The following is a 27,912-nucleotide window of genomic DNA, read 5'->3' as shown; positions in this document are numbered from 1 at the left end:
CAGTAAAATTTTGTTTACATATCAAAGTAGTTAAACAGAAGGAAGAAAGATTAAGTAAGAGCTGTTCTACCACTCTAAAGATAAAACCCATCATGTCACTTTTTACCAGCCTAGAAGTATTTTGAAAACAATGGTACTTTTGTCCTCTCCTCCTGGGATAAAAAGTCATATCTAGAGGGAAGGGAGGCAATTTATCATGCCATCCCAGCACCCATACCTTACTAGTTTAGCGACCTTGTTTAAGGTGATCTTTAATATTCTTCTCTGTTGGCATAAGTCAATTTTTGATATTTTTAAGAGTAAAAACGATTTTCAGATTGGAATCACTTTCAAGATCTTATGGTTTCTGTTGAAGATAGAGAAACAAGAATTTTTAAATATGACAAGATGAAGGTAAAATGTCAAATATAAGAAAATAATTACAAAACATGGAAAAAGATTATGGTTATCAATTTTAGTATTTATTGAAAGGTGGAAGACAAGAAAAATTCCTCTCAAACTCCAAAAATAAATCCTGCACCTTCGCTAAAAATGCAAAATGAACTGAGATATTTGCTTTACATGACAATGAAACTATCCAAAAAATGACTGAATCCAAATTTACCAAAACAGTGCTAATCTATTATTTACAAAGATGATCTTACCTGCCATAAGTATTTGGGAAAAACCTATTTTACACTCAGGAACACTAATGAAATACCTTGAAGACTTAATCCAAGAAATAAAATATTTCCTACCCTCCATGACCACCCCCCCCCACAAAATTAAAGAATGGATTAAAAATGAATATATGCGGAAACAAACAGTATTTCCAATAACCTTATACACACACGCGCGCACAGGCACATGCACACACACACAGAGTGTTGTGCTAGATCAACCTAATCTTTATTTAAGGTCAACAGCTGTAGTGACAAAGACGATAATGAATATGGCTTTAGTAAAGTTTTCAACCAAATATCACAAATGCTTAATTCTTTTGAGAGCTAACCAGCTAACCTGAGTATGGAATATATATTACTTAGCTAAAAGGATATGAACAAAAATAATTAAAAAGAAAAAAATCACTGTAGCAGACACCACTGAGGTACCTTAGTTTTTTTTTTTTGTAAAGGTCTGTATGGCAATTTAATAATTTACATAACAACTATTTATTCTATATAGTATAAGTTCACATAGAAACTGTATCTTAAGTGCTTCATTATTCTGGTCCAAGAAACTGGAAATAACAGAAAAAAGTCGTGTTCAGATAAGAACTGGAATGTACTAACTAGGAAACCATTAATATAATACAATATTGAAATAAAAATTATTTGTATGTAACAAACGTAGCCAACAACTTCTCAGATTGCATCTGAAGAGAATTTTTAAATTATAACCCATAAGACAGGAACATAAGCATTACTCAAGGTGACAAGGCTGTAACTTGAAATCTGTGTTCACTGACTTGTATTTCACCTCCACAGAGATGTATGCATTTTACAAAACAATTAAAATGTCAAAGTATGGAGAATTTTGACTATAGGTTATATAGGAAACTACACTTAAAAGCGACCACTCTGGTTGTTTTAGGTATGTCTTTAAGTTAAAAGTTTAAGGCTCATATATTTTGGAGGGATACCCTAAAGACATTTTATTACACTATGGTCTCATGCACCTATGTGTATGACACTGGAAAACTGGAGCTAAAACGAACCTTGTTAAATATGTTACCCTTCACTTAAAGAAAGAAAAACCTAAACATTTTTACCACATTCTCTCTCAATTTTCAATACTGGTTTGTTATAAACTTTTGTCTCCCAAAAAGGTAGGTGAAAATACATAAATTTAGCTAAAAATAGAAGATAAAGGTGGTGAGGAGCAGGATACGTAATATATAAAACAAAATCCCTATTTACATTTGCATGATTTATACTTTCCTTACGTCATGAAAATTCCTATGTTGCAAATATACTGATATTCTACAAACCACTGAGATTTCCTTACAATATTTGCCTACCCTTTTAAACTGGAGGCCACAAATGACATCATTGCTGCAATTTATTTTTTCTGGTGAAATGCCTCTAAGTAAGCTTCTCCCTAACCAGAGAGATAAGCAGTTTTATGGGTACCACAAAAGAGGCTGGAGCAGAAACCACTGAAAGTGAAATAGCAACACTAGCTCAAAAGGCAGTACAAAGAACCCCATTTGAAAGTAATCAACCGAAGTATGAGCCCAGAAAAATACCAAATTCAAGTAAAAGAAAATAGATTTGCAACCAGCAGAGTTCCTAACATCAAAGCATACACTGAAGACATTTGTTTGACCTTTAATTACAGTAGTGGAAGCAATCTGAAACAGTGCTGAAGTCCATTATTGAAGAGATTTGTTTTAATCATCTTTAGCTAGGCACTGGCAATCCTGTTTCCTATCCCAATTTTACTTTCTAGAGCTTCTTTTGAAAAAAGAAAAAAGTACTCTAAGTTGTTTACCTTGCTAGGGTAGGGAGAGGGATGCTTAGAAAGATGAGGTAACAAATCTTATTTTGTTAGTTATCTCTCTGTATATGGCAGTTGAGTCACTGCCCTTATTTTAATATTTTGTATTTGCCGTATTTTCCTCCTGTTCCTCAAGAAAAATGTAATAGAGGATTTTAACTGCTCAGAATTAAACTTTCTGTAACTGAACATTTTTTCTCAGCTACTATTAGGTATAGTATGGGTGCTGATTAGTAAGAAAATTTTCTCAACTTCTTATTCCATACACTACAAAGAAAATTCACGTTATAGGGCTACATAATCAGGTCACATAACTTCATTAGTTAAAGGGTTAAATATCACTAACTGACCTTGTTTCTCCCAACTTATAAAATTGTTTCTATTACCTAAACTGCTCTCTTAATGTTGAATATAAATATTTAAAAATGTATTCCAGGGAGTATAGGAAGTTTCACATATTCATCTTATTCAGCAATTTAAGAAGTTATGCAAAATATGATAACATATATATATATATATCCCCATACATACACACACACATATAAATATGCTTTCATAACTGAATCTTGGTTTTAAAAATGCTTGCACAGTGTGGGGAATTTAAATATTCACAAGATTTGAATACATACATTTGCACTCCATTAGCACTCTAAGTGGATATACCAGCAGAAACATAATAGATCAAATAAATGATTTAACTGAATTGTCAGTTTGGTGGGGTTTTTTTGCAGACCCAACAGAAAACATATTATTATGAACCTTTATTAAGTGGCTCACATTTCAGTATAAATCACACTAAAAAGATTTTTTAAAAGCTATTTACACTACAGTGCTGACACATTTAAAATGACAAAAAAAATCAGTATAAATAAGCTCTATGGAAAAGCCTTAAATTGTCAAAAAAGAATTCTGGCTCATATTACAAAATATATATATATGTTAATGTCAGCTCAATTCTAAAACCTACAACTCCAACTCAAATGATTTCCTTAAAGACTCCTTTTGTTTAAACCTGCAATGTTTACAGTGCATCTGGCCCTAAGTGCTTTGATACTTCACAGTTATGGACAGGCACTGAGGAATGTTACAAAGCTACATAAACTATAATTTGTAACAGACTTGGGAGCAAGTTCTTGGCTTGCTTTCAGAATTCATGAATCTTTATTACATTATTAAGTTTAAGAAAAAAAACAATTTTAAATGGTATATACAAATTTAGCACAAAATGTTATCATCTTTTCTCTCTTGATTTGAATGTGTTGAACTATGTTGCCTTGTATCAACTAGACTTATGAGACTTCCAGGACACATTTCTTCCTTTAAATCTTTGTTGCTATTTTCAAATTTAGAGTCCACATCAATCTTAAATTCTGTAAATTGAACATGATCCAATTTTGCTTTAACATTCTTGCCATCCATATTATTTGGTGCTCCAGTCTTTTCAGGAATATAAACATTCACAGGTTCTTCCTTGATTCTTACAGATGCAATAGGTTCATGTTTAATCTGCTGTAATTCATATTTAGAATGAAGTTTGTCTGAAAAAACAGAATCCAAGGAGGTTTTGCTTACAGCACAAATCATGCTGTCAGTGTGAGGTCCAAGAACTGATGATGTGGAATCTGGTGACGTGCGTGTTTCATGAGTAACTGTATTCTGAGCAGTGTCCTCCTCTGAGTGATATAACTTGAGACGAACATGCCATGCTAAACTGCATACAGCTGAAACTGTCTTGAACTGATGAACAACGTTCCTCGGAATAAAATAAATGTCATTATCATACAGCTGAATCCTGGCATAGCGAATGCCTTCCCTCCTCAGTTGATTAAGTTTTGCATCATCAACCCACTGGACACACTAAAATAAAACAAAACAAAACAAGAAATACCAATAAGTCTTTTCCACAATAAAAATTAAATTGAAGATAATAATAGTTTAAAATATACCTGGGACAGTGGAGGTTCATGTAAATCTAACTGCATTCGCTGAACTACTTCTAAGAAATCTTCAGCATGAAAACAAATTACATCTTTGGTTATTCGGGGTTGATCAGGCCTAAAAAAGAACATGAGATAATGAAGAGTCTGCCATTAATGTCTCACTCTGCTAAGTCCTTATTAAATTCAAAGCAAAAATAGTTTATGGTCAAAACCAAAGTATTATCTTAGAAGTAAACTGTAATTAGAAGACCACTTTACATATTTAAACGAAGGGATAACACCATGAGTTTCAACCTAAATATGGATAAAAACAACTCATTTTATTATTTATACACACACACACACACATTTTGGTATAGCAGAGCAGAAACTTTATTCATTAATCAAGGAATGGAGAAGGGAGAGCTCATGCTCTAAAAACACCTTCTCCCTGAAGGGAGAAGAGTAAGGGAATTTTAAGGGGTAGGAGGCAGACATATCATCAGGGCTCTTGCAAAGGGGTGGGGATTTCACCTCATTTTATTATAGCTATGTGTAATCATATTTTAAAAAATTAAATTGACTTGAATTGGTTAATTATGCAAATCAAAAAACTAAGTGTTTAGTCTTAAAGTTAAGACTTTAACTTAAAGTCTTTAATTTGTTGTCAATACTTCAACAAATTAAGTGCTAAATTAAAAGTACTACATAATATAAAATTTAGAGGTAAATATAGGGGGAAAGGAATACATTCTTTCAATACAGACATATATAACTGCAATGACACCAAAAATCCCTAAATAACTCTTAAAAATTAAGAGACATTCATTAGAAAAGTACTTATAAAATAAACTGTTACCATCCTACTTGCTGAGGTTAATAGAGTCTTTAAATATAATACTAAAAAAAATCCCCCAATTCTTCAGTTAAGAATATACAAATACATGTTTATAAAAGATGCTCAAAATGGATTTTGGAATAAAATCCCAAGCAACATAAATACCAACCCCCCCCCCCCCGCCCCAAAATCATACCAAGGCAAATCATAACCAAATTTTAAAAGACCAGTGATAAAATCTAAAACTCATGCATCACATTAATATACAGGGAAGGAGGGTAAGAATGATTGCAGGCTTCTCATCAGAAACAATGCAAGCCAGAAGAGAGCACACTATCTTTAAAGTACTGAAAGAAAAAGTCAGTCTAGAATTCTATAACCCCCAAAATATCCTTAAGAAAGTGTGAAATAAAAACATTTTCAGACAAACAAAAACTGAGAGAATCTGTCACCAGAAGACCAGTACAACAAAGAATGTTAAAGAACTTCTTCAGGCTGAAGGAAAATGATATTTAGATGAAAATGTAGATCTATTCAAAGGAATGTAGCGTGCAAGTAATAGTAAATATGAAAGATATTTTATTCTCATCTTAAAAATCTCTTCAGAAATAATTCCTTAATGCCAAAGAAAGCAACATATTTGGGGCAGATGGTTATAGCATACATAAAGCAAAATGTATTAATAATAATTAGCACAAAGGCCATAAATGGGAGCAGGGAGAGATGGCAGTATACTATTGAAAGTTCTTACACATTACATAGCAGGTATAATATTATTTGAAGGTACACTATGATAACTTTAGAGTAACCACTAGTAAACAAATAGTGGAGGTATAATGAAACGCTAAAAAAGGTAAGAAAGAAAAGTGGGGATATTATAAAGCAGAAACTAACACACCATTGTAAAGCAATTATACTCCAATAAAGATGTTAAAAAAAAAAAGTTAACCTGAAAAAAAAAAAAAGTGGGGAAAAGGAATGAACTGACATATTAATAATACTGAGTCTTTCAATCCATAAACAAGGTATATCTCTAACATTTCTGTAAGTCTTATTTAATTTTTCTCATTGGTGTTTTGTAGTTTTCAGTATGTCATTTATTTAAAAAATATATCTCTAAGTATTTCATAATTTTTATGTTTTTATAAGTTGGCATTATTTTTCTTTTCATTTTCAAAATGTTTCAAAGTGTTTATTGCTAATATATAGAATTAAAATATATACAAGTGACTTTTCAATATTGTCTTATCTTATAACTTAGATAAATTCTAGTACTTCTTTTGTAGACTTAGAACTATCCCTATACACAATTATTTTGTCTTACTCTAAGACCCTGTAATTCCATTTCTATGCATTTACTGAAATGAAATGAAATTATATGTGCACACAAAGGCTTGAAAGGGAATGTTCATAAGAGCTTTATTCATAAAAACCCCAAACTGGAAACAATTCAAATGTCTATCATCAGGTGAATGGATAAATCAATTGTGATGTATCCATACAATGACATACCACTCAGCAACAAGAAGGAATGAACTACTAATACACATAACAATATAGATGAATGTCAAAAACATTATGCTGAGTGAAAGAAGTCAGGCAACATACGATTCTATTTAAAGGAGATTCTAGACTAGGCAATACTAACCTATAAAGACAGAAAATAGATTTATAGATGTCTGGAGCTGGGGTAAGAATGGGGGGAGATTAACTGCCAAGGTATATGAAGGAAACAAAATGTTCTATATTTTAGTTGTGGTAATGGTAACATGGCTGTATAAATGTGTCAAAACACATCAAACTGTACACTTATAACAAGTGTGTGTATTACTGAATACAAATTATACTTCAATAGTTGATTTTTCAAAAAACTGGATTTCAAGAAGCAACCTTAAATATATAAATCTATGTGAATTCTATCTTCCTAATACTAAAAAGTGATATAAAATTGATCAACACTTCACAAGTCTATCTAGTTTAAGATTTCTTTGTAGTCTCTATCAATCCCAGTCCTTTATCTCAAATTGGTGTTAAGCCTGGCTCTAAGATAAAGTCAAGAGTCTTGGACTTCCCTGGTGGCGCAGTGGTTAAGAATCTGCCTGCCAATGCAGGGGACATGGGTTCAAGCCCTGGTCTGGGAAGATCCCACACACCATGGAGCAATGAGCCCGTGTGCCACAACTACTGAGCCTGTGCTCTAGAGCCGGTGAGCCGCAACTACTGAAGCCCGCACGCCTAGAGCCCGTGCTCCACAACAAGAGAAGCCACTGCAATGAGAAGCCCACGTGCCGCAATGAAGAGTAGCCCCTGCTCACTGCAACTAGAGAAAGCCTGCGTGCAGCAATGAAGACCCAACAGAGCCAAAAATAATAAATAAATAAATTAATTAATTAATAAAAAAAAAGAATCTAATACTCTAATGCCTAATGTCTCCTTGAGAAAAAGAGTAGAACTCAAAACACTAAGATAAGGAGAACACTAAGAGAAAGCACCAATTTCCTTAATATAGCTTAATTTAACAGCAAGAAATAACAATAAAGGGATCATAGACCACGTCTGCATCAGAGCCATGAAACCCTCTTAAAGCATCAACGAAATTATTTTCTTACCATCTTTAATACTAAGAGATTAAAGCAGCATTGGTATAGAAAGCAAACTGTATTTTACAATACTGAGAAAACTCATAGCTAGCAACATCTCATTCCAAAATCTGTCTCAAATTAAATCTGGCCACCTAATATATTCATACTTTGACAACAGTCTTTTTCACTGTGAAATTGCTAGCTTCAAGTGTTTTTTCATTCAGTAACTATTTATAGGGAACTATGATGGGCCTGTGAAGGACAGGACACAATCTCTAACATCAAATCACATATAAAGTGGAGAAGAAAGCATATACCAACAATAATTTAAAGGAGCTTAAGAGAGATTTAAACAAAGTTAAGGCCAAGAAGCAAGAATATTTATCTCTGAAAAAAAAAAAAATGTAACTATGTGGCTAACTTTAACAAATACTATCTATAAATCAGAGTTCACCCTAAATAAATTTTGATGCCACTCTTAAATCCTTTATACCAAACATTCAAGAAAAATCTCATTAATTTGAAACAGGGGTTTGTTGTAATGATTTCCAAAGAGATAAATTTGCCCTTACTCTTTGACAAAATTAGTTATTTTAAACCAGATTATAGTAAGGAATTAGAAACTATATGGGAACAACCACAGATATTTGATAATTACCATTTAACTTAAATACAATTATAAATTATTATTATTGAATTATAAGCTATTAATGTCATTTTCCTAAGGACCTCTTAGGGTTAGTTCAGTACTAGTTACTTTGTATATCTGAAGTTGATAAAGCTTCATTTATGTTAAGAAAGAAGGTCAGTTTACAGTGGCCTCCCCACTCGGTATTAATTTATAAAATATTACTTTAAATTTTCCCTTTTGAATAAAGGGTCAATCTTGTATTCACAGCCTCTGAAAAAATTTCCTCGTATAGAAAATACAGGCAATATTTTTCACATCATCTTAGGAATCTATGCAACAATACTGACATTTTATACTTTCAGAATTAAAAACAGTTTCTTTTTACTTAGAAAAATTTCTTGCATACTTAGTATCTAATTCAACTGCTTTAATAAGCAAAACAGCATATTCCATCTTAAGTTTCATACCCAAACAATACTCAATTTGAAAACAAAACCTAATTGAGCAAAGTTATCTTACAGTATAAATATAGCTTTGCTCTATGATAAATGGAAAATTTTTAATGTATGGGCTGACCACCTCTAAGTATATTATCCATTTTCATTAAGAAAATTATTCATTCTTCTAATCTATCAAAAGAGTCAGTGAAACTTCCAAGCAAAGCCAGAAAAAATTAATATAGTAAGGTAAACAAACACTTAGTAGATACCAAACCTTAGAAAGATAGCAAGTTAAAACAGTATAAAGAAAAAACACAAGAATCTGGAGTCAGTTCTGAAATCAGACTCAGCTCTACCACTTATTAACTATATGACTATGACAACATTACTTGATAGTCCTGAGCCTCAGTCTCCTTGTGCAATAAATACGGGCCCAGAAGTAGAGAAAATTAACTGAACATTTGTAAATGGGCATACAATAAGCACCAAGTGAACCTTACGTTTTCCATTACCTTAGATAAGACAACTGTTTTCAACTCTAGTCACGTAGAAAATGAAACTACTTCAGTCAAGCCCAAAAGATAAAATCTAGATTCTAGCAATTGAAAATCTTCTTTAGTACAATTATACAACTAGGATATCCAAATACAGGGGAAAATGAAACTTTTCCCCCCACAGTAAGAAGAATTACTGAAAAACTTCCCAAGAAAAATTTTAGAAGCCATTAAATAGCAGTAGTTAATATATACCACTCTCCACAGTGCACAGCCTTCAACACTCCAACAGCAGCTGTAGTCTGTCGTTCAAAACCTTGTCCTATATGATCTGCATGAGCTCTTGTTCTGTCTTCAAAGAGCATCTCACGAGGCTCACTAGTTCGAGGTAGGTACTGCAGGTTTTTTATCTCATTGGTAGTTCTGTTAAAACAAAATTATATATATAAAGAGACAGAGAGAGGCAGGCTTATGTATATTAAGGCTTAATTGCCTTCAAACATTTGTATTCATGTACTGACAGGTTTAACTTTTTTATATGCATTAATAGTTACAGAACACCTACTCTGTGTCAGGCACTATCTAGGCACTGGAGCTACTGAACAAGACAGTAGTGAATAAGACAGACAAGTTCCTTACTCTCGTAGGAGTTTATATTCTAGTGAGAGATAGACCAAAAAATAAACAGCAAGAAAACACTAGGCAATAAGTGCTTCCATAAAACATGCACGGTTCACTGAAGGTAAGGAGAAAAAAAACACTTTAGCTCCACCCTGGAGGACAGACATCTCCCACTGGGCCTCTCCTCCACCGCTCACCTTCTAGAATCCATATGCATACAGAAGCTGCTGACTACCTGGCCTCACTCACTGCAGAAACCCTCTCCAATTTTGCTGCAGAAGGGGAACTGGGTGAGAAGAATTTATTTTGGGAGTCATCATCTTATTTATCTCCCTGTATGATTTTTCTATTGCTTCCAGAGACAAATCAGGATTGCCCCCATTGTTTTCTCGTCTCATCCTAGTCTATCCCCTAGGGTCACTCTTCCTTTTTGGTTCTCTAACTTCCCACCCTCAATCTCTACTACTTTACTACTCTTTGTGCACTCGTTTTTTTTAAATTTATTTATTTATTTTTGGCTGTGTTGGGTCTTCGTTGCTGTGCGTGGGCTTCCTCTAGTTGCGGCGAGCGGGAGCTACTCTTCATTGCAGTGCACGGGCTTCTCACGGCGGTGGCTTCTCTTGTTGCAGAGCACGGGCTCTAGGCGTGCGGGCTTCAGTAGTTGTGGCACGCGGGCTCAGTAGTTGTGGAGTATGGGCTTCGTTGCTCCACGGCACGTGGGATCTTCCCGGACCAGGGCTCGAACCCGTGTCCCCTGCATTGGCAGGCGGATTCTTAGCCACTGCGCCAGCAGGGAAGCCCCTCTTTGTGCACTCTTGTCTTACAGTTTTATATAAACTTTCACACAGACACACACACAATGCTTTAACATACTTTTTTGCTGTTTGTGATTAATGTTTTACAGGTATTAGAAAGCTAGATGATGATGTTGCTTTCTGTGGAAAGCTAACAGGCTTTCAAACCAAGTCTGGTCTCATTATACCACATTCTAATGAATTAAGACTTTATTAAAGCATTTGGCACAGTGCCTAGGGCAGTGTTGTCATTAGTTGGTCAGACTATAACGTGATGTGAAACGACCACATATACCATGGATTGTAATGCCTGAGGATTACAAGTTCCTCAAGGGGCTGGTGAACTCCCTTAAATTGCATGTAAAAGTTTGTATATATCTGCATTATCCTAGGGAGAGTCTTTCAGATTCTCAAAATGATTTGTAAATCCAAATTAAGAATCACTGAGATACACACCAAGTTTACCATTTACTACCAACTTAAAAATTAACTTGTAAAAATTTCATTGAACCAAAATTTATTTATTAAACAGGCACTCTGTTTAGGTGCTAGAGACACATTAGTAACAAGCACAACATTGTCCCTGCCCTCATATAACCTACATTTTACTCTATGACCATTTCTCCCTGTTCTGTTTTTTATTTTTAAATTTATAACCAGTGAGACCATCTTTAGACATCTAAAAAATGTATTATCTCCCCCAGGATCACCCACTCCATTCCCATCAATGTTAAGCTAGTGTACATTCTTCTACACTTTCCTCTGTGCTTACATAAATATACTCTTATACATGTTTTTTTAATTTATTTTCATAAAAATAGAATCATACTGGACATATACTCTACATTTTGCTCTTTTCAAGTGTCATGGATATCCAGCTCAACAGACAAAATTTCATATTATGAAATTAACTATTTCACCACATTCTTTAACAGGAATGTACCAAAATGTATTCAACCATTCTCCTGTTAATGGACATTCAGACCATTTTAAAATTTATCTCAATATAATAAATGCTGCAATTAACATTCTTATACATTTACCTTTAGTGCTTTTATTTCTTGGGACAAATTCCCAAAAGTAGGGGTCCTGGTTCTAGGAGTATATATATGTTAAACTTTATGAGCTATTTTAGATTACTTCTAAAAAATGATTACAGAAGCTCACCCATCGACCAATAATATATATTACCCTGTTTCCTCACGTACCTACCAGCCTGTAATATACTCGCTCTGTTAATAATTTTTGCCAATGTAATGGGTAAAAATAATATCTCATAATTCTTTTAATATATACTTAATATACAATCGACTACCTGGGGCCTATTTTTCTATTGGGTTGTTTTACATTTTTCTTCTCAATTTAGAAATGCTCTTTGTATATTAACTTTAGTCTGTCACATGTTACAAATGTTTTAGTCCAGTCTATCATAGTTTTGAACTTTGTTGTTTATGTCTTTTCTCTCACAAATAGTATTATCATTGTATTTTTTAATCTTTGCTTAGGAAGATCTCTCCTAAGCTTAAGCATTTTATTCTAATATTTTTATTTTTTACTTATTATGTTCAAATCCCTTACTTCTTGTATAACATTGGGGTTATGGCTTTGTTTTCCTTCAAATGGACTCCCATTTATGCCAGCATTATTCATTAAATAAATTTTTCTTTTCCCACTTATCTCATTAAGCTCCCAATATACTTTGATCTGTTTGTGTACTCTATCCTATTCCAATGATCTTTTTGAGCTTTACAGTACTTTTTAATATCAAGTAAGACAAGGTCCCCCTCATACTTATCTTCTTTTTCACAGCTTTCTAGACTGACTTTATTTATTCTTCCTTATGAACTTTAAAATTATTTTATCCAGTGCTGGAAGTGTGAGTCCATTTGTAATGCTAAAAATTCCAAAGGACTATCATCTTTGTCCAATCCAGAACATAGATCTAAACATTTGTTTAGATCTTATTCTATATCTTTTATTTATAAGATGTTTTAGTTTTCTTAAAATGAATATTATTTAAATTTATTTCTGAATATTTATTAAATTTATTCCAAAGCAGTTTATGCCTCTGTTGTGAATGATATTTTTTCCATTCCTAGTTACAATTTATTGTCATTTGCCTACATTTTTCATGTTTTATTTATATTTGATACTTATAAGAAATTATATCAGCATGTGTAACCATTTTTGAACTTACATTTCAATTACACTCTAAATTTTCCCTTCCTTCTTCCTCCAAATTTCAACAAATATACACATACCAATGTACAAATACCCATCCCCAGCAAAAAACATTTATATCCAACATACCTTTTCCTTTTGAAAGGTGACTTTGGCATATCAGCCACAGGGATCATTTGTTCTCCCGGGCGTACCCACATGATGGGACCATCATCACTATCTTTTCGACTCTCTAATTTTAGACTAGATAGTGTCCCCCATGGCAGTGTACACTAGAGGCAAATAATTACAGAGAAATTAATTATTTTTAAAATGTATCTTCAAATATACATTAAAGACTATTGTCCCCTTGACAAAATTTCATATATACATTTAAAATACATACCTATTTTAAATATATTCATACATATTCATAAATTTTCCTTCATAATGTTCTATTTCAAACACAACAAGAGAGTAATTATTCTTGGATGGTTTCCCCCACTTCCCCAACCCTGCCAGAGGTATGATTCACTGTATTTATCATTTATTATTCTTCCTTCTACCAAATATATGGGTCATATGATGTTAATTAGTTGGCAAAATAAGTGTCTTCCATGAGAATCTATAAAAATGAACAACTGAGTTTAAAAAATGGATACCTCAAAAAAAAGGGGGGGGATATACCTCTGATTAGTTATAATCAAAACCTAACAAAACAAAAAGGAAAACTAAACCAAAATCAAAATTTATTTCTGTGTAGTAGTTTCTTGAAAAGGTTGCTGGTCTAAAAGCAGGAATTAACATCTTTGAAAAGAAAAGAGAAATGACCAAGGGCCACTATCCATGGAATGGTGACAAAATGGGTATTTTTTTAAAAACCATACCCCCTTTTCAAAAAGGGGAGCTTATCAAATTAAATTTCTCCAGAAAGAATGCATTTAGCTCATTTGCTTTTAAAATTAACATCTGAAACATAAATATTTAAATGACGGTGTTTTTAAAATAGCACTCAAAATAAATGCAACCAAATTCCATGTCACTAGTTGGGAGAAACAGACAAGGAACCAAAGGTTTAAAAGGAACAAAAAAGGAAATAAAAGGGGAATGGAGTAGGGTGAAAAAGAAAAGGAAGAAAAAGATATATATACACATATAGACTAGAAAATTGAGCATGCAGAAGTGAAAAAAGAAGAGATGTTTAACAGATTATGTGGCAAATACTAAACTGATCTTGTCACATTTTGACCTTTGAATTACTGATTAAATAACTGACCTAACTACATAGATCAGAGATTTTTCTCTCAATAGGATAGCCCCAGCCGCCCATAAGAAGAAATATTTTCTGGAATGCAGAGACTGTTGGGAAAAAAAAAAGAAAACAGAACCTGGCTAAAAATCATTTAAAGAATTTAAAGGGGCCTTAAAGCTGCATAGTTTAAATACCTTATTTTATGGATGAGGAAACTGAAGCCCAGAAAGTTTAAACGGCTTGCCCAACCCAGCTAGGATCTCCAAGATTGAAATACAGTTATATAACTTCCCAGGCCAGTTTTCCACAAACCCAAACTGCCATTCCCTTGTCCTGAACACTTTAATTTAGTAGGCATCCTTCCTGTACCTCTTAAATCCTCTGGCACTCAGTTTATAAAAAGCTGACAAACGGATGGAACTTATTTTCCTAAAGTGGCAGCTACAGGCAAGGGTTATTTTCTGGTCCACCACTTAGCTCTGCCATTAAAATTAGTACCTGAGAAGTCACACACACACACTACACAAGAATTACTTCTACTTTGTCATCTCTTCCTTTCCTTCCTTATAATTCAAATGAAATTAAAGTTTTTATAATTCTGAAACAGCCATGATCTGTTATCACTTGTAGCATGAAAGTAACTCCCACAACTTAGACTGCTTGATATTGTTTTCTCTTACTTTTAAAAATGGTGAATCTTCCAACATGTCAAGGAACTCAGGGAAGTAATCTCCCACTTCTTCATCTACCGCTCCCACCAAGCTGATTTGTCGCATTGGGCCAGCTCTATAAGTACCGTGAGAATACGTTCTTTTTACCTGAAGGATATGGATTTAATTAAGTTAAACATAAGATAATGCCTGTTATCATTGGATAACACTAAATTATGTTGTCTGAAAATACTAGAACATAATGTGTGGCAAGCAAAACAACAAAAAAAAAGCCTTTCACAAACAGAAAAAAAAATGCACTTAAAAAAAAAGAAAAGATCAGCACAAAATCAAGCTATTTTACCTTCTCTAGCTATTCCTACACACTGCTTATGAAAACACAGTTGAGATAAACAGCGTAATTCCAGACAACTAACCATAATTTATCCTTATAACAGAGGAGTTTATTATTTGATCTACAGTGCCACTGAAATTATATTCAAAAGTTCCTGTACCTATATTTTCCTAAATGGTTCATATCTTTTTGTCAGAATTTTCAAAAGTAGACCCTCTGAAAACGTTGCATTTAACCATCACCAGTAGTTTGTATGCCCAAAAGGCCACCAGGAATGATCTTCCCTTCTAGATCTTAGCATGTTAACTAGGATCCAGTTTACATTTTTCTGATGAAAATCTACTAGAGCTTGAGAACCAAAAGTCCTAGGTCCCAAATCTATCTACCTTTGCTATCTACCAGCTATGTGACCTCCAGAAATCACTTAAATTCCTTGAGTTTGAGTTTCCTTAACTGGAAATATTTACCTCGGATTGCTGAAGAAAACAATAATTGTACAGTGTGAGCAAATGGGTATCATTTGAATATCAACCAAAATAAAACAACCTATATACCTCAAGAATCATTGGTACCTAAGTTTTCAAAAGCACATTTAAATCTTGCAAAGAAACCTCATATACTAACAGTAGTAAACAAGAGTATTTTTAAAGCTAAACAACTTCCTTTCATAAACAAACTTCAAGCAAAATCCTAATTATTTTTTTCTCTGGATTAGCCTTTGTGGCCACTAACTGTAGGGAAACTACACTGTCTCAGTTTGCCTGGGTCTATCCCAGTTTTAAAATGGAAAGTCCCATACCAGGCAAACCCAGATGGATGAGCTTTCATCACATCAGAGACACAGACTCTAAAATATTTTCATATCACAAGGTGAATTCCCACAATTGCAGCTGATACAGATAATATTCTGTATCAATGTATTTAAGCCCCCACCCACATCAAAAACATGACAATAAAAGTTCTATCATAATAGAACATTTGACTAAAACATTAGAGAATTTTATTTTTTAGCATAATAAGCAAAACAGTATAACAATGATACATTAATTCCTTAATAAATTTACCAGAATTCCAAGGTTAAGTTTTCATGAACTATCACAAATTCACTTCTCAGAACCATAAAACCTTGCTCCAATCCCCAAGTTACAAAAAAAAGTTGGGGTCTGTGTCCCCATTTTGTACTCATGATCTGACATTTTTCTTGTCTCCCAAAAGTTCCTAGCATCTCCAGTACTGTGAGAGCTAAAAGTTAAAATCTGACTCTACAACAATATTTAGGCTTTAGATGTTTAGATATATATACTAAGAGTACCGCAACAGGAAAATTAGTCATCACTACGCATTTCTGTAATTCAGTCTAACAAAGCTAAAAATATCAAGTTGAAGTTTAGCAAAATTTATAAGAATTGATATCAATTCTGTTAAGTGACTCTGAGTTTGTGGCTTCAGTTTTGGATCTGCAAATGGTCATGAGTTTTTGAGAGACCTCAAGACCATTCAGTGAAATCGAACACCTTCTATTGTAAAACACAAATTTACAAGTGCTTCGAAATATTCGTTTGATTTACAAGTCACATTAGGTAATATTTCCACTTCATACAAATAAGTAAATTTTCTGTGCCTCAATCTTCTCTGTCTTGTTTAAACTTAGATAACTCATCTAAATTGTTAACCAGTTCTAACGAAGCCAGAATCAAGAAAGTCTTTGCCATCCAGCTGGTTCATTCTACTACATCAACTGAATAATTTGGGCAGTGACTCAATTATCAACATCAACAAGGATCAGCTGAATAATTTGGGCAGTGACTCAATTATCAACGAAATAATTAGGGCAGGGAGGAATGTTCAGTGAGGGAATCCTAAAATACTAAGCACAACTGAATTTATGAGTTCTCGCAAAGAAATGGGTACTTTAAACATACTTTTAAAGCAAAAGTCAAACGCATATATGGTCTACTGGACTCTTTTTTTCCAAGAGAGTATGTGCAAGAACTAAATACATGCATACAAAAGATACACCAATAAAGAAAGAATGCTCTTTAATATGAATGTTAGGATTTAGGAGTCAGAGACAATCTACTCTGAGGAAATGTAAAGTCTGAAATTATAACAGTTTATTTAATAGGCAAAAACATGAAATAACTCATTTCTCAAATAACTGAAATAGATTTTGGAGTTCTACCTAGTGGTTGCCATGCAATTCAAATAACTACTTCCATTCTAAAAAAAAAACAAACAAAAACCCTACTATAACAGTATTTAACTATAGAGAAGGGATAAATACAATTAATAATCAAAAAAACAGAACTAGTAGGACTTCCCCGGTGGCGCAGTGGTTAAGATTGCTCACTTCCAATGCAGGGGGCCTGGGTTCGATCCCTGGTCAGGGAACTAGATCCCACATGCATGCCACAACTAAGAGTTTGCATGCCACAACTGAGGAGTCCACGTGCTACAACTAAGGAGCTGGCAAGCTGCAACTGAAGAGCCCACCTGCCACAACTAAGGAACCTGCCTGCTGCAACTAAGGAGGAGGCAAACCGCAACTAAGGAGCCCTCAAGCCGCAACTAAAGGAGCCTGCGTGCCGCAACTAAGACCTGACACAACCAAATAAATAAATAAATATTTTTTAAAAAAAACAAACCAGAACTAGTTATTAACAAGTTTAACATTCAGCCCTCTTAGAGTAAAGTTTCTGTGTTTAAATGTTAAGTAAAAACATGTATCGTTAAAAAAAAAAAAAAAACAAAAACATGTATCGTTTAGTAACAGAAAAAATGGGTAAAGCTTCTTGGGTGGTAATATTAAAGACAAATGACTTATAACTTAAGTACTTAACTAACTTTGATTTAACCAGATGTTGCTATTTTAGGTTGGAATGATCATTTCATTGATTGAAGAGAACATTACTGACCTAGCCATCTCATTTCATTCAAATTACACCTTTACATTAATTTCCAAGTTTACAAATGTTGTTCTTTGTTTACAAGTAAAATAAAATGAAACACGTCTAAATATTAGAAATTTTAACACAATAGACTATATTAAAACAAATTTGACTTTTCCTCCTCTCCTATGTCTATTTTGAGGCTACCTAAAAGGAGGCTATATCTTTTGATGATTTTTTTTAAAGTATATCCTATTAAAATTCATAAATATTTCAAAGGACATTTGGGAGAAACTGAATTTTAAAGAGTAAAGTAATACAGACTCTATTTGTTGGATTATAACCTTAAATATGGTATTTGAATCTTCATAGTTCTGGTCACCTCATGGCAAAATACATATATACTATACGTAAATTCACTTACACACATAATTTGCTATAATAAAATAAAAACACAATTCTCTCCTCTTTTCACCAAAATGTGCTAGAAATGTAAAGTACATTCTGTTTGTCCACTATTAAAACCACAGATAGGGAATTCCCTGGCGGTCCAGTGGTTAGGACTCCACGCTCTCTCACTGGCAAGGGCCTGGGTTCAATCCCTGGCCGGGGAACTAAGATCTCACAAGCCACGCAGTGCAGGAAAAAAAAAAACAAAACCACAACACAGATATATTCCACTAAGTATGGTCTCTATATAAATTACATATACTTAGCTATCAGGTTTAAAACAAAACAGCAATTTTCTTCTAAGACATTCATTCTCCAAATATTAAAGATAATAATCTGATGACTCAATAGGATGGATATAAATAAATTTAAAACTAAATTTTAAAAATTAATCAAAATCTTAGCTTGTGAAAGTAATTTGAATTTTAAAATACAGTATAACTCAATTAAAAAATGGGCAGACCTGAATAGACACTTTTCCAAAGAAGACATACAGATGGCCAACAGGCACATGAAAAGATGCTCAACATCACTAATCATCAGGGAAACGCAAATCAAAACCACAAAGAAATATCACCTCACACCCATCAAAATGGCTATCATCAAAAAGATCAAAAATAACAAATGTTGGAGAGGATGTGAAGAAAAGGGAACCCTTGTACACTGTTGATGGGAATGTAAATTGGTACAGCCGCTATGGAGAACAGTATGGAGTTTCCTCAAAAAACTAAAAACAGAACTACCATACGATCCAGTAATTTCACTCCTAGGTATATATCTGAAGAAAATGAAAACACTAATTCAAAAAGATATATGCACCCCAATGTTCATAGCAGCATTATTTACAATGGCCAAGATATAAAAGCAATCCAAGTGTCCATCAACAGATGAATGGATAACAAAGATGTGGTATATACATACAATGGAATACTAGTCAGCCATAAAAAAAAATGAGGGCTTCCCTGGTGGCGCAGTGGTTGAGAATCTGCCTGCCAATGCAGGGGACACGGGTTCGAGCCCTGGTCTGGGAAGATCCCACATGCCGTGGAGCAACTGGGCCCGTGAGCCACGATTACTGAGCCTGCGCGTCTGGAGCCTGTGCTCCGCAACAAGAGAGGCCGTGATAGTGAGAGGCCCGCGCACCGCGATGAAGAGTGGCCCCCGCTTGCCACAACTAGAGAAAGCCCTCGCACAGAAACTAAGACCCAACACAGCCAAAAATAAATAAATTAATTAATTAAAAAAAAGAATGAAATTTTGCTATTTGCAACAACATGGGTGGACCTGGAGAATACTGTGCTAAGTGAAATAAGTCAGACAAAGAAAGATTAATACTGTATATTATTACTTACATATGGAATCTAAAAAGTAAAATGAATGAATATAACAAAAGAGAAACAGACTCACAGATACAGAAACAAACTAGTGGTTACCTGTACGGAGGGGGAGGGGGGAGGAGGGAGGAGCAAGACAGGGGCAGGGAGTTAAGAAGTACAAACTACTATGTATAAAATAAATAAGGTACAAGGATATAATGTACAGCACAGGGAATACAGCCAATATTTTTTTTTAAATTTTATTTATTTATTTATTTATTTATGGTTGTGTTGGGTCTTTGTTTCTGTGCGAGGGCTTTCTCTAGCTGCGCCAAGTGGGGGCCCCTCTTCATCGCGGTGCGCGGGCCTCTCACTATCGTGGCCTCTCTTGTTGCGGAGCACAGACTCCAGACGCGCAGGCTCGGCAATTGTGGCTCACGGGCCTAGTCGCTACGCGGCATGTGGGATCTTCCCAGACCAGGGCTCGAACCCGTGTCCCCTGCATTGGCAGGCAGATTCTCAACCACTGCGCCACCAGGGAAGCCTGCCAATATTTTTTAACAACTTTATATGGAGTATAACCTATAAAAATTCTGAAGCACTACTTTGTCACCTGAAACTAATATATTATAAATCAACTATCCCCCAATTAAAATAAACAAGCACACTGTAATGTAACTTTTAATTATATACCATTTAACACAACTTTCTAGATTAATAACCCAATACTTGAAACGTACTAAATCAGTTTGAACCATTAATTTAATGTTTCAAAAATGGAAAACTACACATAACAATGTATTCAAATTCAAAAAGTATATACTTCTTGATGAAACATATAGATACCACTTAAGTTGTTAAAAAAAATTACAAGAATATAATCCACACATTTTTCACAAAAAAGTAAATAGTACTCCTTGATTTATGTGATACCTATTATACGGCAATATTATATAACAAATAATCCAGTTTCCTCTATTACATGGAATAAAGGTAAATCTATAATAATCATAAGGAAAAAAACCTCAATTCTCCAAAAATAATCTATCCAACAATTACAACTCAACAGCAGTGGGATGGGAGAAGGAAACAGATAAGAGTTGAAAGAATCTCTAAATAGTCAAAATTACTGTCACAAAGGCCATGATTCACAGAAGGATACTCTTCTTACATATATGTTTCTACACTAGGCATAATTCTAACTAACATCTAAAATCATAAAGGATAAGAAGCCACAAGTTTAGAAGAGGAAGGAGGGGCAAGAGGTAAGCACAGCTGCAGCTCCCCTAGGTCATCAATATTATAATATCATAATGACAAGCCTAGACCTAAAATAAAGAGATAAGTTATGTTGTATATGCTCAGAAAAAGGATAAATCTTGGTCCTTACAACTGTATGCTTCCATTATCTAGAAAAACCACTAATCTGGAAAATCTCACATCCTGATGACGCTTGACATGAAATTACTGTATTTGCTTCAGTAAACATTCATCACACTATCAGTTTTCTGATGCAGTTAAAAAATTAAATTGGAAATACCAAAAAATGTCACTGCTTTAAAACATATCCTATATGCTTCCTAAAAGGGAAATGTAGAGTTACAAAGAGGACACATATTGTTCCTCCCAATTTCGGTATACTTCTCAAAAAACACAATAAAAGACAGAAATGATACTTATTCATACATTTGCAAAAGCTGTTGACAGATGTAACATTTTTAATCTAAACCTCCCCTAGAGTCTCCCTACCCAGCAAAAACCCTACCACCATGACTGTATTTTCACATTTCCCTTCATTTATTCTCTATAAATGTTTTAAAGGGGGGGTGGGGGAGACTGCAGAGCAGGAAATAAAAGACTTCTTGAACCCTCTGCCAGTAAATGTCAATAACAAAATCTCAGAAGTTTTGGTTAATGGGAAAAGAACTGTTACATTACGTTTAAACTAAACCCTATTCATTTTTCTTCATGTAAATAATCTTTAAAAAACAAAAACAAAAAACACAACCTTATGATTCTGAGTTTGGCTTGCTACAAAGAAAAAAGTAGCCTTTATGACAGGAAATACATTGCCAAAAGTAAATCTGTAAGTCTCAGTACCGCTTTCTCTTATTTTACTTATAAAAACTGCTGCAACAAGGGAAGCAAATATGGACACATGTAATTCAAAAAACCATGAGGAATGACTCACTTGAAATAATGCTGTTTCCCAAAATGTATTCCCTGAAGAGAGGATTCTATAGTCCAGCAAGTTTGGAAAACTCTTCCTGTTTGAGAGGTTCACCACACACTATTAAAGGCTAGGTTCTGAGAAGTCTCACAGTAAGCAAACATAACTTATTCGGCCCAGTATTAGACAAACTATTTTGACTTCAAAACCTGTTTTTCTTATTTACTTGTTTTCTTTTAGTGTACCTATCAACATCCCAAGATAGTAAAAATTCCACAGAATACGTTATAAATACTTTATACAGTATAGTTATCTGTAATAAATATAGAAGATATTATAGATGCTTCTAGCTAGTATCATCATTAATCCAAAGGAAACACAAAACAGGACAGTTATTACAGCAAAAAATTGAGGGGGTGAGGGCAGAAGAGGCTATTGGTTCAATTCTGGTGAGCTTTTTTGGGGGAGGGCAAGAGGAAAGAAGGGAGTCTCGTATTTTAAAAAACAAGACCAGCTCGCCACATTCCTGCTGAGGCAATCTGAACATCTAACAAAAATAAGTGTGCCACAAGGGGGAGCCATTCCCCATCACATCTAGCATATCCTTTCAAATTAAAACATATAACAAGAAATAACATATAATCAACATTTCAAAAATATCCATATAACTATAACTAAAATAAGAATAAAATTGTTCTTAATCATTTTTAAACTAGTACAAAAAGGAAAAAGTCTCTCAATTAGAACATCTGGTACCTGCCATAATAGATCAGTTCAAAAGCATTCAAGGAGGACATGACAAGCACAACTGGTCAAAATGAAAATTCAGTACAAAGGCTGGCAGTGGTCAAAGATGGTATGTCAAAACATCTTTATTGGCCTAGCATGGTGAATGACACCAGCATGAATTCAATAAATGTTAGTTCTCTCCCCTCATTTTGCAGACAGGCAAGGCTGACAGATCCAATCAGATTTAATTACTGTTTCACTATTAAAATATTAGCCATTTAATTATGAGTTAACACTTGACATAAGTTATTTGCTACAAGCAACTCAGAACCAGGCTAAAATAAAAAATAAGATTTAGAGTTTGGGGGAGGGAAAAGGGTGATTAGAAGATAATTGCCCCAGTTTTCATATTCTCACAGTTCTTACTACAGAGTTTGGAGTGCATGCTGATTAAATATTGCATGGCAAGACAGAAATCTCTATTGTTTCTTGACAGATAAAACTCCTGTCTTACTTGCCTTTCTGTTTCCCTACCATCAAAGGCACAGGAGAATGATCAATGTCCAAATGAGTATTTGAAGAAAATAGAGATGGTAGAAAAACTAAGACAGACGTGGATGAGTGCAAATGGCCAAAAACTCTTCCCAAGCATGTATGCTCACTTCTGAGCAATGTGACTGTGTCACTCCCATCATCAAGAAGTGAATCTGGGTTTGGCCTCATGACTTCCTTTGGCCAGTGGGACATCAGCAAACACAAAACAAGCAGAGGCTTGCCCTCTTTCTGCTCTATGAACCCTGCAACTATCAACATGTGTACAAGCCCAGGCTAACCTGCTAAATGATGAGAAAAATGTGTTTATCACCCCAATCGACATTGCATCAAACCACCAGACAAATAAGCGAGGTCTCCTAAGACCAACTGATCGGCAAACCATCAGACATGAATGAGGCCATCCAGCCCCCAGATGAGCTGACGAAGACTGTCCAGAGAGTCCAACAGATTGTGAGAAAAATCTTTAAGCCACTTAGTTTTGAGGGTTTTGGTTTGATTTGCAGCAAAACAACTGATATAGATGGGTTACAAACTTTCTACGAAAATCCATTTCTATTCTCAAATAGAATTTTATTTCATACAGTTTGACTAATATTATACCACTAACATCAGAAAAATGACATGACCTACAAGACAATATATAATTCTACCATGTCTTCAGATTTTTCAGGCAATTGGCAGGGATATAGATGAAGACGAAAAATAGAATTATGCAAGTAAAAAGAATTCCAAAATCAAAGAACAGGATGTCTTGATCCTTTTGTCAGTATTGTGTGTGTGTGCCTGTGCACGTGCATGTGTGTATACATATATACATCCATACCCGCACAAAAAAATCTCAAGTTAACATGTTTCAAGGATAAAGGCTAAACAGATGCAAAAATGAATTTCTGTGAAAACTACAGAGTACTATCACAAAGATAAGCATTATCACTATAAAGATCATAGAAACAGCTACATCTTACCTATATTGTCATCTTTTAGTTTCTACAGTATTTAGGGCAAATTGTTTTCGCTGCTCTGGTTTTAATTAAACAAACAAACAAAAAAACTGGTCTGCAGAAAACAACTTCCTCAGTCTTCTAAGCTCTTAAAATAACAAGCAAAGTAAAAATCCAGTTTGGGGAAATATCAAATGACCAGTTCAGGAAAGCTTTTCGCTAGATACTCCTCTTCATACCATAGGAATGGCTGGATCTGGAGGATACTGAGGTAAAGGCACATGGACCGTGCACAGGCAGCTTCCTGCCACGAAATCTAAAGCTGCAGAACTAAAAGCAGTCCTTGGGCTTCCCTGGTGGCGCAGTGGTTAAGAATCCACCTGCCAATGCAGGGGCCACGGGTTCGAGCCCTGGTCCGGGAAGATCTCACATGCTGCGGAGCAGCTAAGCCCATGTGCCACGACTACTGAGCCTGTGCTCTAGAGCCCGTGAGCCAGAACTACTGAGCCCGTGTGCCACAAAGACTGAAACCCACAGGTCTAGAGCCCATGATCCACAACAAGAGAAGCCACTGCAATGAGAAGCCCGTGCACCGCAACGAAGAGTAGCCCCCGCTCACCACAACCAGAGAAAGCCCGCGTGCAGCAGCGAAGACCCAACACAGCCAAATTTATTTATTTATTTATTTACTTACTTACTTACTTACTTATTTATTTATTAAAGCAGTCCTTGCAGCAGAGCCAGGGCCAGAGCCACAACTGGTAACAAAGAGGATGCATCTGCCTAGAGTTTCCTCTGTGCCATATGTATTATCCAAGAACCCTAAGAGGTAATGGCAACCAGGGTAGGTGGCTCTTCAAGGACTTGAGACCCACAACCTAGCCACACACTGGCATGATTAACAAGTCCCAGCATCATGTTGTATTTAATAAAAGGAAGCATGGTTTTCATGTTGTACATACTGCACAAGTTAGGATGAAAATTATCATTTAATAAAAAATTAATAATTCCTAACCTTAAAAGCTATCTGAAAAGCAAATGTAAGTATTGTGACATTTAAAAGATGACAGAAATAACTTGCATAGTATGGCAGCAAAAAGTTTATGATACAGTGGAAACAAATCACATTGGAATTCAAGAGGCCTACCATAAAACCTAGCACTTAGCAGACATAATAAATGAAAAACAAATGAATGACCTAATACCAAAGGACTTTGGGTAATTATTTCTTCTCTCACTGCTTCCTCATTGCTAAAATTAAATTGTAATGAAGAGTAAATGAGTTATTACACATAAAGTGCTTAGAGTAGTTCCTGGCAGTCAGCACTCAATAAATAGTAGATACTATCACTAGATGCCAGTCTAGTTCTACCACTGAACACAGGTGTAATCTCAGACAAATTACTAACCATTCTGAAATTCTATAAAATGACAGGGCTAGTGACAGATGCTCTACAGCTCCCTTTCGGCCCTAAAAAATATTTAAATTCCAATTCTCAAACATGTTACATAGGCAATAAGTACCCCATACACACACATTAAAATTTTAAATACCAGCATATTTTCCAGACTTTAGTATATTACACAATATACACCAAACATACTGTGGGGTGGGGGGGTTGGTATGAGTGGATGTTATTGCATGTCCAGACTATCATTTAAGGTGGAGACTATAACTTGAACACATCAAAAAAAGAAATATACTCAAAATAAGGAAAAGAGACCTGGATGAAGTTTAAGGAAATTTTGTTCTATTCCTGGCACTGCTGCCAACTTTAAAACCCTAGGTTACTCCTATCTACGTTTGTTTAAGTTGAGAAAGGTCGGGATAGATGATCACTAAAAGATCCCTTTGAAACTTTCTTCATTTTTTTCCTCTTTCCAAACTAGAATGTCAATTATTACTTACAATACCAAAAGTTTAGCACAAATAAATGTGAAAATTGGCTGATCTTTGACCTAAGCAGTCTCTGATCTGAGAATGAGTAACAATGCACCAGACTTAGATGGGCCTACATTCACTTCCAAGAGCCAGTGGACTGGATTCTGCCTCTGCTTTTAAAATAATCCGTATTCTACAACACAGAGAAGGGTAGGAAATAGAAAGTAGCTCTATATATGCACTGGTCTGCTCATTTTCTCACATAATCACATATTTAACTGATGACTCCTTTGTATCACAATATATTTAAGAGCCAACATTTATTCAGCACCTTCCACATGATGAATCCAATGCTAAGCATTAAAGCATTACTGCATAGAGCAAGAAGACAATTTTAAATGATGTTCAAGTAAGAGAACTATTGTATGGACTGGAAAAATACATAGCGAAATTCATTTCACTTCCAAAATAAATCCACAGTAAAAAGGACAACAGAATCTTAATTATTTCACTGATTTTCTTTAAAAAAAAAAACAACACAGATAAATAGAAGCTGAAATTTAACCTCTAGCATTCAGATCAAGAAAGTAATTTATTCTTAATATTCCCAAGAGGTTTCATTATATTCTTATCTTTTTATTTCAAACCTATAGCAAAATGAGGAACAAAGAACAGAAACTTGCCTAAAACATATAATTAAAAGTTAAAATAAAAAAACTAAAAACCTCTTACCTGAGCATGAAAATTGGACATAGTTGTTGTCTCTATATCCTTCTTTCCCAATATCTCCATTTTCACTGGTGAGTTGGGAAAATTAAATGAAAAGTAGTCTAAAAAATCAGGTAAATAAGTAGCTGCCCCATGAACAATACCCATTACATAGAAAGCTGCAGAGTTCTCGTTTTCACTGAACACCAGACCCACAAACTCTTCTGCAAACCTCTCCATCTCCACAGGAGACAGGTGGGAGAGTTCATTGCTGTAGGCGTGGATAACTGATGCACCTCCATTAGGCTGGTGCTCAATATGAATGAGCTGTTTGAACTCCAAAGTGTCCAACCTTTTGAGGTTGTTCTGAACCCGTGGCTCCTTTAATGAGACAAATGGAAACTCACTGTTCTCTGGAATTTTGGAATCATAGTTCTTGGTATCCAAATTCTTTCCACTGTAATCCTTTATGTTATCATTTAGGATGCCTTTGGCTTCTTGATCTTCAACATCAGACAGCAATCCTGAGCAGATGGTTTGAATAGATTTGCTGTACATTTTTGGACGCTTCCGTTTTTCATTCTCTTTGTGTTTCTTTTTCTTCTTCTTCTTTGCCTTCTTAATTTGTAAGTCTTCTACACTTGTTTTTGGTTTCTCCTTCCCACCTGTTGGAAAAAATTTTTTTGAAACTCTGTATTTTAGTTTCTTTAAAAACCATGCTTTAGGAATTGTTTTATAATAAATAAGCAAAATTCACTCAGAATGAAGTTTATATTTGGGACTTGTTTTACACAGTATTGATAATCATAATTTAGTCAGGTTCTTTCCCTCTCTCTCCACACACACAGGCACACACACACAGAGGAAGGCCTAAGACAAAGTTATGCCTAGAGTGCATGGTACCATTCTGACAAGTAGCAGATGCTCAATCAGTATTTACTGAAGTAACGAAACGAATGTTTTAGAAAGCATAATCTTCAAATTCTAAATATAGAAAGTCAGAAATGGAAAGTTGAACAAAAGTCAATATGAACAATGCCCTGCAGATGTTTCCCATCG

The 27,912-nt window shown here is 34.6% G+C and overlaps 1 protein-coding gene across 1 annotated transcript in view; it reads right to left on the bottom strand.

The window, feature by feature from the left end:
* Positions 1 to 1,324: 1,324 nt before the first annotated feature.
* Positions 1,325 to 27,912, bottom strand: part of RSBN1L (round spermatid basic protein 1 like) — a 62,808-nt gene continuing 36,220 nt past the window's right edge. The window contains exons 3-8 of the mRNA XM_068550442.1: positions 26,878 to 27,518; positions 14,890 to 15,027; positions 13,108 to 13,250; positions 9,638 to 9,805; positions 4,425 to 4,533; positions 1,325 to 4,335 (exon numbers count right to left, since the gene is read on the bottom strand). Coding sequence (XP_068406543.1) covers positions 3,694 to 4,335; positions 4,425 to 4,533; positions 9,638 to 9,805; positions 13,108 to 13,250; positions 14,890 to 15,027; positions 26,878 to 27,518 — 1,841 coding nt within the window. The 3' untranslated portion in view covers positions 1,325 to 3,693. The remainder of the gene's footprint in view (positions 4,336 to 4,424; positions 4,534 to 9,637; positions 9,806 to 13,107; positions 13,251 to 14,889; positions 15,028 to 26,877; positions 27,519 to 27,912) is intronic.

This window comes from Eschrichtius robustus, chromosome 8 (assembly GCF_028021215.1).
Source record: "Eschrichtius robustus isolate mEscRob2 chromosome 8, mEscRob2.pri, whole genome shotgun sequence".
Taxonomy (NCBI): Eukaryota; Metazoa; Chordata; class Mammalia; order Artiodactyla; family Eschrichtiidae; genus Eschrichtius; species Eschrichtius robustus.
The sequence above is the reverse complement of the archived record's forward strand: the minus strand, read 5'-3'. Positions and strand labels throughout refer to the sequence as shown.